The sequence below is a fragment of the Esox lucius genome, chromosome 8 (assembly GCF_011004845.1).
Source record: "Esox lucius isolate fEsoLuc1 chromosome 8, fEsoLuc1.pri, whole genome shotgun sequence".
In the NCBI taxonomy this organism is placed as follows: Eukaryota; Metazoa; Chordata; class Actinopteri; order Esociformes; family Esocidae; genus Esox; species Esox lucius.
Window position 1 is genome coordinate 30,853,188 of NC_047576.1, and position 12,866 is coordinate 30,866,053.

Here is a 12,866-nt window from a genome sequence, read left to right on the forward strand (position 1 = left end):
CACTTACTTTGTCCAAATTAGCATAGCTCCTCTGCATGGGTCAGGTGTGTGTGAATAACACCCTGTGGTACTTTTGTGTCCAGAGCCTCCCATCATTGATGGGGACTTCCATCCAAACCGCATTGAACCACTGGGCGGTAACGCTGTCCTGAACTGTGGGGTACGAGGAGACCCCCTGCCCACCATCCAGTGGAGCAAGAAGGGAGTCAACATTCAGACCAGCAAACGCATACATCAGCTGGACAACGGCTCTTTGGCCATCTACAGCACTGTGGTACAACACTGTTATTAAGGAGTTGATTTTAACAGTGCTGTGTTGCAACACTTGTTAAGGAGTTGATTTTAACGGTCCTGTGGTGCAACACTGTTATTAAGGAGTTGATTTTAACAGTCCTGTGGTGCAACACTGTTATTAAGGAGTTGATTTTAACAGTGCTGTGTTGCAACACTTATTAAGGAGTTGATTTTAACGGTCCTGTGGTGCAACACTGTTATTAAGGAGTTGATTTTAACAGTCCTGTGGTGCAACACTGTTATTAAGGAGTTGATTTTAACAGTCCTGTGGTACAACACTGTTATTAAGGAGTTGATTTTAACAATGCTGTGTTGCAACAATTATTATGGAGTTGATTTTAACGGTCCTGTGGTACAACACTGTTATTAAGGAGTTGATTTTAACAGTCCTGTGGTGCAACACTGTTATTAAGGAGTTGATTTTAACAGTCCTGTGGTGCAACACTTATTAAGGAGTTGATTTTAACAGTGCTGTGTTGCAACACTTATTAAGGAGTTGATTTTAACAGTCCTGTGGTGCAACACTGTTATTAAGGAGTTGATTTTAACAGTGCTGTGTAGCAACACTTATTAAGGAGTTGATTTTAACGGTCCTGTGGTGCAACACTGTTATTAAGGAGTTGATTTTAACAGTCCTGTGGTGCAACACTTATTAAGGAGTTGATTTTAACAGTCCTGTGGTGCAACACTTATTAAGGAGTTGATTTTAACAGTGCTGTGTTGCAACACTTATTAAGGAGTTGATTTTAACAGTCCTGTGGTGCAACACTGTTATTAAGGAGTTGATTGTAACAGTCCTGTGGTGCAACACTTATTAAGGAGTTGATTTTAACAGTCCTGTGGTACAACACTGTTATTAAGGAGTAAATATCAACTGTACTGTGGTATGGGAACATTACATAGTGTCATATGACTTTGACCACATTTGCTGTGTGTTTTTTAATGGTTGTAAGATGAATTGCACCCAGAACAATCAATGGAAACAGTACATGTCTGAATTGTTAAAAGTGCTAACTAACTGCCGTTGTGTCTCCTCAGAATGAAGATGCTGGGAAGTATGTGTGTGTGGCCACCAATGATGCTGGGGTGGTCGAGAGGATTGTCACACTTACCCTGCAGAGTGAGTATAGATTAACTGAATTAAGTAGTTCTCCTTTATTATCATCATGTTAAGTTATGGAACATAAATATCTCACTCTTCTCTGCCAGGCTCCACCACTCCTGAAGGATGATACACATAGACCTTATAACATTACAGTAATTTATATTAATGTGATATTATCTCAATGTTGGGGTTATTTTGTGTCTTGCTTTTCTCTACCAGGTTCTCCCTCTATCACAGTGGAGCCAGAAGAGACAGTGGTTGACGCTGGCACCACGGTGCTTCTGAACTGCCACGCATCGGGGGAGCCCATACCTGTCATTGAGTGGTCCCGCCAGGGGAGCCCTCTAATAGGCAACGAGCGCTTCACCATCTTGTCCAATGGCTCTCTGAGAGTCACCAGTGCCCAGATAGAGGACACGGCCGAGTACGAATGTGTGGCCAGGAACCTCATGGGCTCTGTGCTAGCCAGAGTAACTCTCACTGTACGAGGTGAGCTGTCAACACACCATTTTGTGTTATGAGAGGGGGATTTCTGCTGTATAACTAACATTAACTAATTATTAATTAGTTAGAAGGTATTCTTCCTATTTTCCACACTGACTCAGTAGCAGCAAAGGAATGTGATTGAAAGAAATGCACTAAATATGGATGCAGGCTGTATTGATAAAATATGATTGAGTGTGGTTGCCTAACACAGTCCCTGTGGCCCTGTCTCAGTGCATGGAGGGTTCTCAGAGTGGACGGCCTGGGGCCCCTGCAGTGTGTCCTGTGGTGTCGGGGCCCATCGGAGATTGAGGCAGTGTAACAACCCTCTCCCAGCCAATGGGGGGCGTCACTGTACAGACTCAGACACAGAAACACGCAGCTGCCAGGGCAAGCCTTGTCCAGGTCAGTCCAAGCACTGGGTGTGTGTGTGTGATTGTTTTTGGTTTTGTCTCTTAACCCTCTGATGCGTACGGTCACACCGGTGTGATCAGGCTAGAGTGGTCCCTGAAACGTACAATCACACCGGTGTGATCAGTCTAGAGTGGTCCCTAAAGCGTACAATCACACCGGTGTGATCAGGCTAGAGTGGTCCCTGAAGCGTACAATGACACCGGTGTGATCAGTCTAGAGTGGTCCCTGAAGCGTACAATGACACCGGTGTGATCAGTCTAGAGTGGTCCCTGAAGCGTACAATGACACCGGTGTGATCAGGCTAGAGTGGTCCCTGAAGCGTACAATGACACCGGTGTGATCAGGCTAGAGTGGTCCCTGAAGCGTACAATGACACCGGTGTGATCAGGCTAGAGTGGTCCCTGAAGCGTACAATGACACCGGTGTGATCAGGCTAGAGTGGTCCCTGAAGCGTACAATGACACCGGTGTGATCAGGCTAGAGTGGTCCCTGAAGCGTACAATGACACTGGTGTGATCAGAACGTATTGTTAGAACACACCATTAGAACATCTAGGTACGAGTGACGCAACAATCACTGGTCAGACCTCGTTGTTATTTACTCACATTTAGCTCAAACAGTGTTTATAACTTTATTTCCTCATTGTAATTATTGACGGTCTACACCATGACATAAATGAGACTGCAAGTGTTCAAATTGGGAAAAGAAGGGTTATTTACATTCCAACACGCAGGCCATTCCGTCAAATCTGTGCCTTTTACGTCCTCAGGCCATTACATGCATAAATATGCATGAAAAGTATCTGTTTAATACATTATATTATCAAGCAAAGTGTCCAGCACTTTGTCCTAGTTGCAATTTGATGATACATCATGTAAAATCTTAATAAAAATGACTTAGAACTAGTGCTGTGCCAATACAACGATTTAATGTAAAATTGTGATTCTTTTTTTCAGAATATTGTATTGATATTCAGATCTCTAGAATGCATGTTTTTTATTATTACTGTAGCGGTTGCTGAACTGGCGTGTTTCTTTAACAATAATAGTTGTGTATATATCACAAGATCTACCTGATAAAAGCATATTACTATATTCCCATGGATGTTGTCAATAATAAGAAACCAGAAAAGGGTATGCTGTCATTTAGACTTTTTTTTATTTTTATTTATTTCCTTACTCAAAATGCTAGGGTCAAAGCGGCCATGACATTTAGAATAGAAGAGATTGTTTCTGTGTCGTTAGGTGATACGAGGTTAGAAACGTCCTTAGTAGCAATAATGATGTCAAGGGGAGTAAGAAATAAACTGTGGCTATTAGTTTTGTGTTGTCCATACTTAATGTTGTGAAATGTTGGTAATATCTTTTAGATTTTAGGTCGTGATAACTTGAAAGATGGATAGATGGAAAATTTTCGCAATTTATCAAGTAAAAACTCCTTCAGTCATTAGCATAACAGTTAATTATTTCAGGTTTAATCGTATATACAGGAACAAGCATCATGACAAAAAGAGTACAAGTACAGAGACCAACACAAAGTGGTGTCATGACAGTTGTTATGATTTTTACATTGCCGAGGTTCAATCTTATATTCTTTCCTAGCTGTATAGGTGACGACATCAGCACTTGCAGAAATGTACATACAAATAATTGTTGTTGCCATGATGTAGCCTAGAGAATCCAAGGTTGCATATTACAGACATAGACCCAGGAGTCATAGGTAATCATAGAATGTCGGTTGCCCAGACAACTTTGTGAAAGCTCACACCCGACAGCAGGGGTATGTTACTATTGGTGGTTTTGCTAACTCAGCTCTCCCCATAAGAAATAGTCCTGTTCACCTTTATAATACAAGGAGCAGGAGCCCCATTGCTGCTATTAAGACCTGCCCTCAAAAGGGAGACTTCTTCTAGTGGTTTGTGCTAGGCCCAAGTCTACCACACATAGATGGAGACTAAGAGCATTACTCAGCCGACATTCCATTCATTACTGCCCCTGAACACAGAGACATCACTAGCTAGCCAAGAAGCAGTAATGTTGTGCTTCGCTGACGACATAGTCACTTGATCGCAATGATGTCCTGCATCTGCCAAAATGTGTACATTTATAAAAACTTGTATGTCTTGAGATTTGCCTTGTGCTTACTTTATTATGATCATATTAGCTGTACGGACCTAATTTGTCTGCTGGCTCAATCTCAATCACAGTAAATCGTTTTATGCAAACTTAGATGTTCGTTCTTTCTATTGATTGTTAATGAGAGAAAACAAATTATATTATTCCAAGTTACATTAAAGTGTTGTCAAATTAAAGAAGAGTATGTGCTCTTTAAAACAAAGTTAACTTGTAATTGTAATTCGTTTTTTTGTTTTTGTGCTTATTTGAATTTCTTTTTTGTGTTTGTTTGAAATGTGTGAGAAAATATGATTTATTTTCAGAGAATTTTCAGTAATCAACAGCAGCATTCTAGAATTATATCAGGGTCTAAAGGGTTACATTTAGAAGTTCTAAGTAATTTCAAATTGAGTGGTTCTTTTTTTATATGGGGATTAGCTAAAGATTGTCCTTTCAAGTGTATAGCCTAATATTATTTGAGGTTTTCTGTAGCACTTAAGTATTGTGATTCAGTTGTTATATTGTGATGTATTGAACTGTAACATGTGTATCGTGATGTACAGCTCTGAAAACATGTAAGAGACCACTCTACAAGTATGGCAGTCATTCCATTCCAGTGTCTATTAAATTCCAACACAGGCACACCTCATTTTACTAAATGAGGTACTGTTTAAGTGATTACCTGAACCAAATCTAATTTAAGGAAAAGTATAAAAACCACTGCTCTGGTCATCACTATGCTATTGCAATAGGACCAGTTGGATGGCAAAAACAGTGCAGGTAGTACCTCAAAGTTAATTTGAATGAAACAAATTACTATTCAGCATGACAAAAGAGTTGAAAATAAAAAAATTTGAGTGAGGAAAAGAAGGGTTCAATTCTGGCTTTACTGGCAGAGGGATACAGTGAGCGTCAGGTTGCTTCCATCATGCAATTTCAAAAACGGTGGTTCAGAAGAACAAGGCCAAGCAACAGACATTGGGGACAACAAAGCAACAGATTGGCGGAGGTGACTGTCCAGATAAGACTGTCCACTGACCGAGATGACGTCAACTCATTCGAATGTCACTCAACAACCATAGGATGATATTAAGTGACCTACAAAAAGAATGGCAAACAGCAGCTGGGGTGAGGACGGTTCAAAACAGGCTCCTAGGGGCAGGGCTGAAGTCGGGCAAAGCTAGAAAAAAGCCCTTAATCAATGAGAAGCAAAGAAGAGCCAGGCTGAAGTTTGCAAAAGACCATAAGGATTGGACCCTAGAGGAATGGAGTAAGGTCATCTTCTCTGACGAGTCAAATTTACAGCTTTGCCCAACACCTGGTCGTCTAATGGTTAGACGGAGACCTGGAGAGGCCTACAAGGCACAGTGTCTCGCACCCACTGTGAAATTGGGTGGAGGATCGCTGATGATCTGGAGATGCTTCAGTAAGGCTGGAATCGAGCAGATTTGTCTTTGTGAAGGACGCATGAATCAAGCCAAGTACAAGGTTATCCTGGAAGAACACCTGCTTCCTTTTGCTCTGATAATGTTCCCCAACTCTGAGAATTGGTTTTTCCAGCATGACACTGCTCCATGCCACCCAGCCAGGTCAATCAAGGTGTGGATGGAGGACCACCAGTTCAAGACCCTGTCATGGCCAGCCCAATCTCCAGACCTGAACCCCATTGAAAGCCTCTGGAATTATATGAAGAGGAAGATGGATGGTCACAAGCCATCAAACAAAGCCGAGCTATTTGAAGTTTTGGAGTGGCACTCCTACTTTCTGAACAGATAAACAAACACGGCTTTACGGATATGTACGTCTACTTTTCATCTACAAAAATCAGAATAAATTATGAAAATATCCCTTACCAAGCTTGATATTGCAACTGCAGAAATCATAGCCACACGATTTTTTGCAGTTTTTCCCAAACGACTGTGGTTTAACCCACTTTCCCAGCAAGGCAGTTAAAAAGTACAATTATTTTGTATATTCCTCTTAAATCAGAAAAAAATACAGAACTATTTCTAAACAAACTTGAGCTACTTCAACTGGAGAAACAATAGCAACAGGATTTTTTTCTACTTTTCAGAAACGGCTCCAATGGACAGTCCTTTATGAATCAGATACATGAAATGTACCTATACTTCTCACCAATTCAAATCAGAAAATATAATATTTATACAGCTCAGGAAACAAGAAACCAGGCAAGCCTAGTTCAGCCGGTCTGCAATAGATAGGGTTTCCATCTCAAGATTAGAACCTGGGTCGCCCACATGAAAGGCCGTGTCGTTAACCAATACACCACAGAGCTGTACAGCTGCTGGGTGTCAGTATAGCCTCTAGTCTCTGGTCTCCTACATGAGTGGCATTGTCTTTAACCACTACACCAAGGCACTACCTGTTTAGATGTCATTCAGCATTGTATAAAACTGTCTCATGTTTTTCATTAAGTTTACCTCCAACACAAATAGTGTCTATGAACTATGGCTTTTGCCATTAACTTTCTAGGAATAGTCATAAGAATAGAGCAATTGCTAGCCAGACTGAATATTAACTTTTCCCTGCCAAAGCTATTTCATTGTACAAAAACATTTGTTTTTCTTTCTTTCATTTGTGAATGATATTGATACAATAACTATAGGTGACGATAACTGACTTTCTCATCAAGTTGAAAAGACGAGAGAATTGTGGAAACCCCAACTCTTTTACTGCCCAATTTATCATCTAATGGCATGAATCACATATAACTGTACACTTCAAACAAACTAATCAGTATGGCGACTAATCAATAATAAAAGCACAGCAACTCATTGTTTTTTATAAAATGATTGTCACTTACAACAGCACACGTCATAAATGAATGAAAAAAATGTAATCCGGAGTACCCCATTAAAGAAATAATCTTAATCAGAGCTCTGAAATAAATTGATGCTGCCCCGTGCAAATTTGACCCAGGCACCGTTAAAACAGTGGAATATATAATGTCCACAATTTACAACAGTTCACAGCTTTCTCTCTTAACAAGATTAACCGCCTCAAATCTAACCATCTCGAATAGGGTGACCAGACGTTCCGGTGTGCCCGGGACTGTTCTGGTTTCAAGCTGGGTGTCCCGGGTCTGGACAAATATCTGTAAAACACAAAAATGTCCCTGTTTCCGACATTCACTACAAAATCTTCCTGGTTTTCATGCAAGAAATTGCCAAGAAACTAAAGATCTCGTACAATGCTGTGTATTACTCACCTCACAGAACAGTGCAAACTGGCTCATACTAGAATAGAAAGAGGAGGGGGAGTCACCGGTGCACAACTGAGCAAGAGGAAAATACATACTTCATTAAATAGTACCCTCAAAACACCAGTCACAATTTCAACAGTGCATAGGTGACTCTGGAATGCTGGTTTTCTAGGCAGCGCTACCAAGAAAAAGCCATATCTCAGACTGATCAATAAAAAGCAAAGATTAAGATGGACAAAAGAACAAAGATCCTGGACTGGAAAACAAAGAAGTCACACAAGCACACGCTCACATACACACACTCTTGCAAAAGCAAGCACACACAATTGTTACTTCTTTTGTGTTGCTGTTTAGACTAAGGTTTTTTTTGCCAAATATAATGACCTCTTCTTTGTTTATTTGAAGGAAGTTGTGTGACATCCGGTTATTCTCACACACACATGCACTCATTCCTGGTACTCATTGCTCATTCCTGTTTCCCAATGTTCATTCCTGTTGTGTAATTGTTTTATCTAAAAAAAAGATAAACAACTTATGTTTTGATTTTGTTTGGTCCATCATTTAAACAATTGTAGGATAAATCACAAGATAGACTTTAGAAAATATTGAGGTTGGAGTCTCCATAAAAAATGGCTTGGTGATTTTTTTAAAATACATTTCACATGCATATGTTCCTTTTAACTACATATATATATTGGAAGCAATTATTCTGTAAAATATCCACTTAATTGAAGGGAAAACAAAGAAAGTAGTTGGCATGACTTTTAATTAAAATTTAAACAGATGTAAGAGTTTTGACCATATTGTCTGCCAAATTCAGTAGTGCCACAAAGAGTATTTAACTGTAGTCACCATTTTAAGCAAGTTTGGGGGTGGGGGGGGGCATTCTCCTGCCTGCCGAAATTATCCCCCCCCCAATCTTGGGACTGCAATGTCTTGCACACTTCATAATCATTATGGTAGCTCATGTGACCACCTGAGTGTACCACAAAAAAGTATTTTGACTCTAGTCACAATTATAAGACAGTTTTTGTGGGGGATAATTTCAGCAAGGCCATTCTCATGCCTGCCATTACTAATAACAATGCTCCACTGTAACTACTATGCAATAAGAAACTGTTACATCACATTACCTCTGTCCTGTTTTTGCTCCTCCTCTTTTTCTTCCCTGGGCACCAGAGGGCTTTGGTCTTTTTGACATAGTTTGAATTAAGCTACTGATGCTAATGCTAATCTCTATCTTCCAATTCCAAACAATAAGTGTTGGCCTACCTGTTTGACAGACAGTTTTGCTGTCCATAGATGTCGGTATTGCCACATACTCCAATAATGTCTGGTGCACTGAATAAATACCTCGGTGTCTGGAAAGGGCATGGTGTGTTCGATTAAAACCAGGACACAAATTGAGTGAGGATATCACATAGCCTTTGTAAAAGAAAAGGGCAAAGGGGATGTCTAACAAGCTATAAAGTGCCTGCTTAAGACTTGACCCCAGTGTTGCCAACCCTCGCGAGTCAAACAAGCAACTGCAGCTTCAAAAACAAGCCCAAAACAAGCCCAATACTGTTATAGCATGTTACGGTCAATGAATGAGACTGCAATATATAAAACTGAAACCACAAAGAGTTTGAAAAGCAAAAACCTTCAACATCAACAAGCAATGAATTCTTTACAAAAAATTATCAAACGACAACAACGCGTAAATGGAGTCTATCCGAAGGCACCATTGCAGGCACCGTCCACTCATCTCTGATCACCTGCGAGCAGAATATGAGAGGAGAGATGGAAAACGGGGGGACAGGAGCACTAAGGGGGAGCGTAAAATACATTAGTACCATATGTATCTACTATTAGTAGGTAGGCTGTGTTATGCTTTTTTTTTGTAATTAAATGTAATAACAGATTCTGCTTTGATGGACCACTTGATGTACACAGACTTTGTTGTACTTTTTGCCATACTTGGACCACTTTGTTGGCGACATCATTTGTGGAAATGTATGTTGTGCTATGCCATCTAATGTCATGAATGATGACTCATCATAACTGCTGTACTAAGTGTCTATAATATTCAATACCTCTACCATACTGTTCATACTCCCCATCCTACTCTTTCAAAAATTGCTGCTAGTTTACAATGTTGTGTATATTATCGCCATACTTGCCATAGGTCTATCTATATTTTCAATACCACCACCAATATTGCTGATAGTTTACAGTACTCTTTCTAAACTGCTGCTAGTTTACAGTGTTATGTATATTATTGCTTTCTCTTATTGATATATTTTTGCTGTGTATATATCTTCTTAATTCTCACTACGTAGTTGTAGTGTGCTATGTCACTATTCATAAGCTTATTACACTCGTATGTATCTATAATATTCAATCATTCTACCAAATTGCTGCTAGTTTGCATTGTTATGTATATCACTGTCTTACTTGCCATATACAATAATATGCTAATACCCAGATTCCTGATAGTTATCAGTACACTCTTTTAAACTGCTGCTAGTGTGCAGTTTTATGTATAGGTTTGCTTTATTTATTTTTTGTCTGGCTATATTTTTGCTTAAATATTCTTCTTAACTCTCACTACGTAGTTGTCGGGTGCCATGTCACAATAATTTAATTGTTCAGGATGACGCTGTCAATTGGAGGGAGGTGGGGGCAGGAAAGATCAACGTGGGGATTTGTAGTAAAGCGAATTACACTACAGCACTTATTGTGAGACTGTGAGCAGACAGTGTCAATCAATGCATTTAGGGAAAGTAACGACCATAAATGTACAAAAACGTTCCTCAGATTTTCCTAACAAGAACCAAACCAAGCCTAGAGTAGCGTATTATAAGCTGACTTGGCATCACTGCTTGACTCTGTTAAGTATTTAACATTACCACATCAACATCAAATGTATTTCAAAATAGTATACAGAATATCCTCAATAAAGCACGTCTGACAAGAACACAAACATTTAGACAAACAAAAAAATTGGCACGCTCGTAGCAGTTGATGTGTCAATTCAGTTTTGATGTGTGTATGTTTAAAATCCATCACCAATTTGCCGGAAAGTTTTGCCACACCAATTGGATCAACAAGATAACACAACCATTCATGTGGTTCCTTCTTGACAATTTAAATATTCTGCTGTTTCCGCAGGAAACACTGTTTCCGCAAGTACCCAGCCCCATTGTGCCCATATGGTTAAAACACAGTTTAAGACATTTCTGTCCAACTCATTAAAACACACAGATTAGATAGAGCAGGTATGCCCAAACCTTTGGGCTTTGTGGGACAAAATATATTCTTACTGTTGGACCGCGTTCTGAACATACATGTGATCTACTGTACAGAGGTGCATACAGAGATCAGACAATAATAACAATTGCTGATTTTCTGTTAATGCAAAGAACCATATAGCCTTGTGGCATAGCTCTTGCACTAACTTGACCCTGCTTTCCATGAGTGAGAAAAGTCAGCGATTAAACCTACTACACACTGAGCATCATCTCTGGTGATGCTCTGCCAGGCCTGTACTGCAACCATCTTCGGTTGTTTTTAGTTGTTTTTATCTTAAGCCTCAATTTCTAAGTAGTTGTTAAGGCTGGATGTTTGTGGTCATTGTCTTGCTATATGATAAAGTGACTAATGGGTTTATGAATGGCATTAGTTTGTGCCATTTTGTTCCTTCAGATTTTTCAGCCTTGTAATAGTTTTTTAAATTTTATTTCATGACACCAATTTTGGTCCTCATGTTTCCTCATGACTAATACCACAATACAAAGGAAAACACAAAGACATGATAGCTTTTCTTTACCTGTACAAATTATTTATAGGAAAACACCTGACTATCCAAAAGCTCCTTCCAAGCCAATTGTTATTTTGGTGCTCTGAAGAAATTGTCTAAATGATTTCTAAATTATGAAACCAATATGAAAACAAATAACTTCAGAATATAATTTGAGGAAAAATTTTGATTCTCTGTTTCAATAATACCAGATGGCTCTGCATGTGTGTTTCTATTATGTACCCATGTGTGTTGCTTTATGGACCCATATGTGTTTCTATATGTACCCATGTGTGTTGCTTTATGGACCCATGTGTGTTGCTTTATGTAACCATGTGTGTCTGTGTGTGGTTTTCCCTCCAGTGGACGGTAACTGGTCAGAGTGGTCATCGTGGGAGGAATGTTCTTCTACCTGTGGTCAGGGGAACAGAACTAGGGTGCGCACCTGTACCAACCCCCCAGCGCAGCACGAGGGAAGACCATGTGAGGGCAAGGCAGTCGAGGCCGTTGTGTGTAATATCAGACCGTGTCCTGGTGAGTACTGGTCATGTAATCAGTCAAACCTCATTAAACAGGTTCAGTCATTGATTACAATGGACATGTATTTTCCCACTGCCATGTGTATTGATCATTATAGGCAAGTCCCCCCTCTACCTCATCAAGCATCTCAGCATCTGCCAACGCAATAGAAAGCTGTGCTCTTGCAAGAAAATAATATTATTTTGTTAAAAATCTTTCATGCCACAATAGTTGAAACCACTTAAATTTTCTCTTATGAACAAAGTATTTTATTTTCTAATTAGGGTTTTATATCTGAGTACTTGGAAACTCTCATTGGTAATCCATTACATCCTGTTTCCCTCGGGTATAAACATGAGGTGACACACCGACTACACTCTCTTAGATATCTATCAAAATGGGACATTCCGATAAAAGCCATGATCATGAGGATAAGAACCCACTGTGAAGTATGGTGGTGGATCTGTTATATTGTGGGGCTGGGTAACTTCCAAAGGCCCTGATAACCTTGTTTGGTTACAAAATGGACTCCACCATTTTGCCAAAAACTGTTCCCTCTGCCACAAGGCTATAACTGTGTCGTTCTTGGACTTTCCAGCAGACAGTGGCGAACCGTGACTATTGGAGCTAGGCCCTTAGTAGTGGAAAAAGATCTGACGTCATACATACATATAGAGAACTTGGATGCCTGTGTATACAGAGCATGACTTGGGTCCTTACTTTTGCAGACCTTTGTAGGAGAAGCAATTCTTTGATGACAGAGTCAAATGGCCCTAAGCCAAGCCACGCCTGTGGCTCACAGAAAAGTATAGGCTACACAACAGTTGCAAACATCGATAGCAGGGACCACATTGGAAGAAAATACGGTTGTGTCCTTTCAAAGAAACATTTACCAAAGCAGTCATTCAAATATTGGTGGAATAAATTCAACCA

At 39.8% G+C, this 12,866-nt stretch overlaps 1 protein-coding gene across 2 annotated transcripts in view; it reads left to right on the forward strand.

Moving 5' to 3' along the window:
* hmcn1 (hemicentin 1) overlaps positions 1-12,866 on the forward strand; it is a 161,726-nt gene that overhangs the window by 127,719 nt on the left and 21,141 nt on the right. For both annotated transcript variants that reach the window (XM_010872514.3, XM_020049296.2), the window contains exons 83-87: positions 84-274; positions 1,333-1,414; positions 1,619-1,888; positions 2,117-2,287; positions 11,778-11,948. In XM_010872514.3, the coding sequence (XP_010870816.2) occupies positions 84-274; positions 1,333-1,414; positions 1,619-1,888; positions 2,117-2,287; positions 11,778-11,948 (885 nt within the window). The remainder of the gene's footprint in view (positions 1-83; positions 275-1,332; positions 1,415-1,618; positions 1,889-2,116; positions 2,288-11,777; positions 11,949-12,866) is intronic.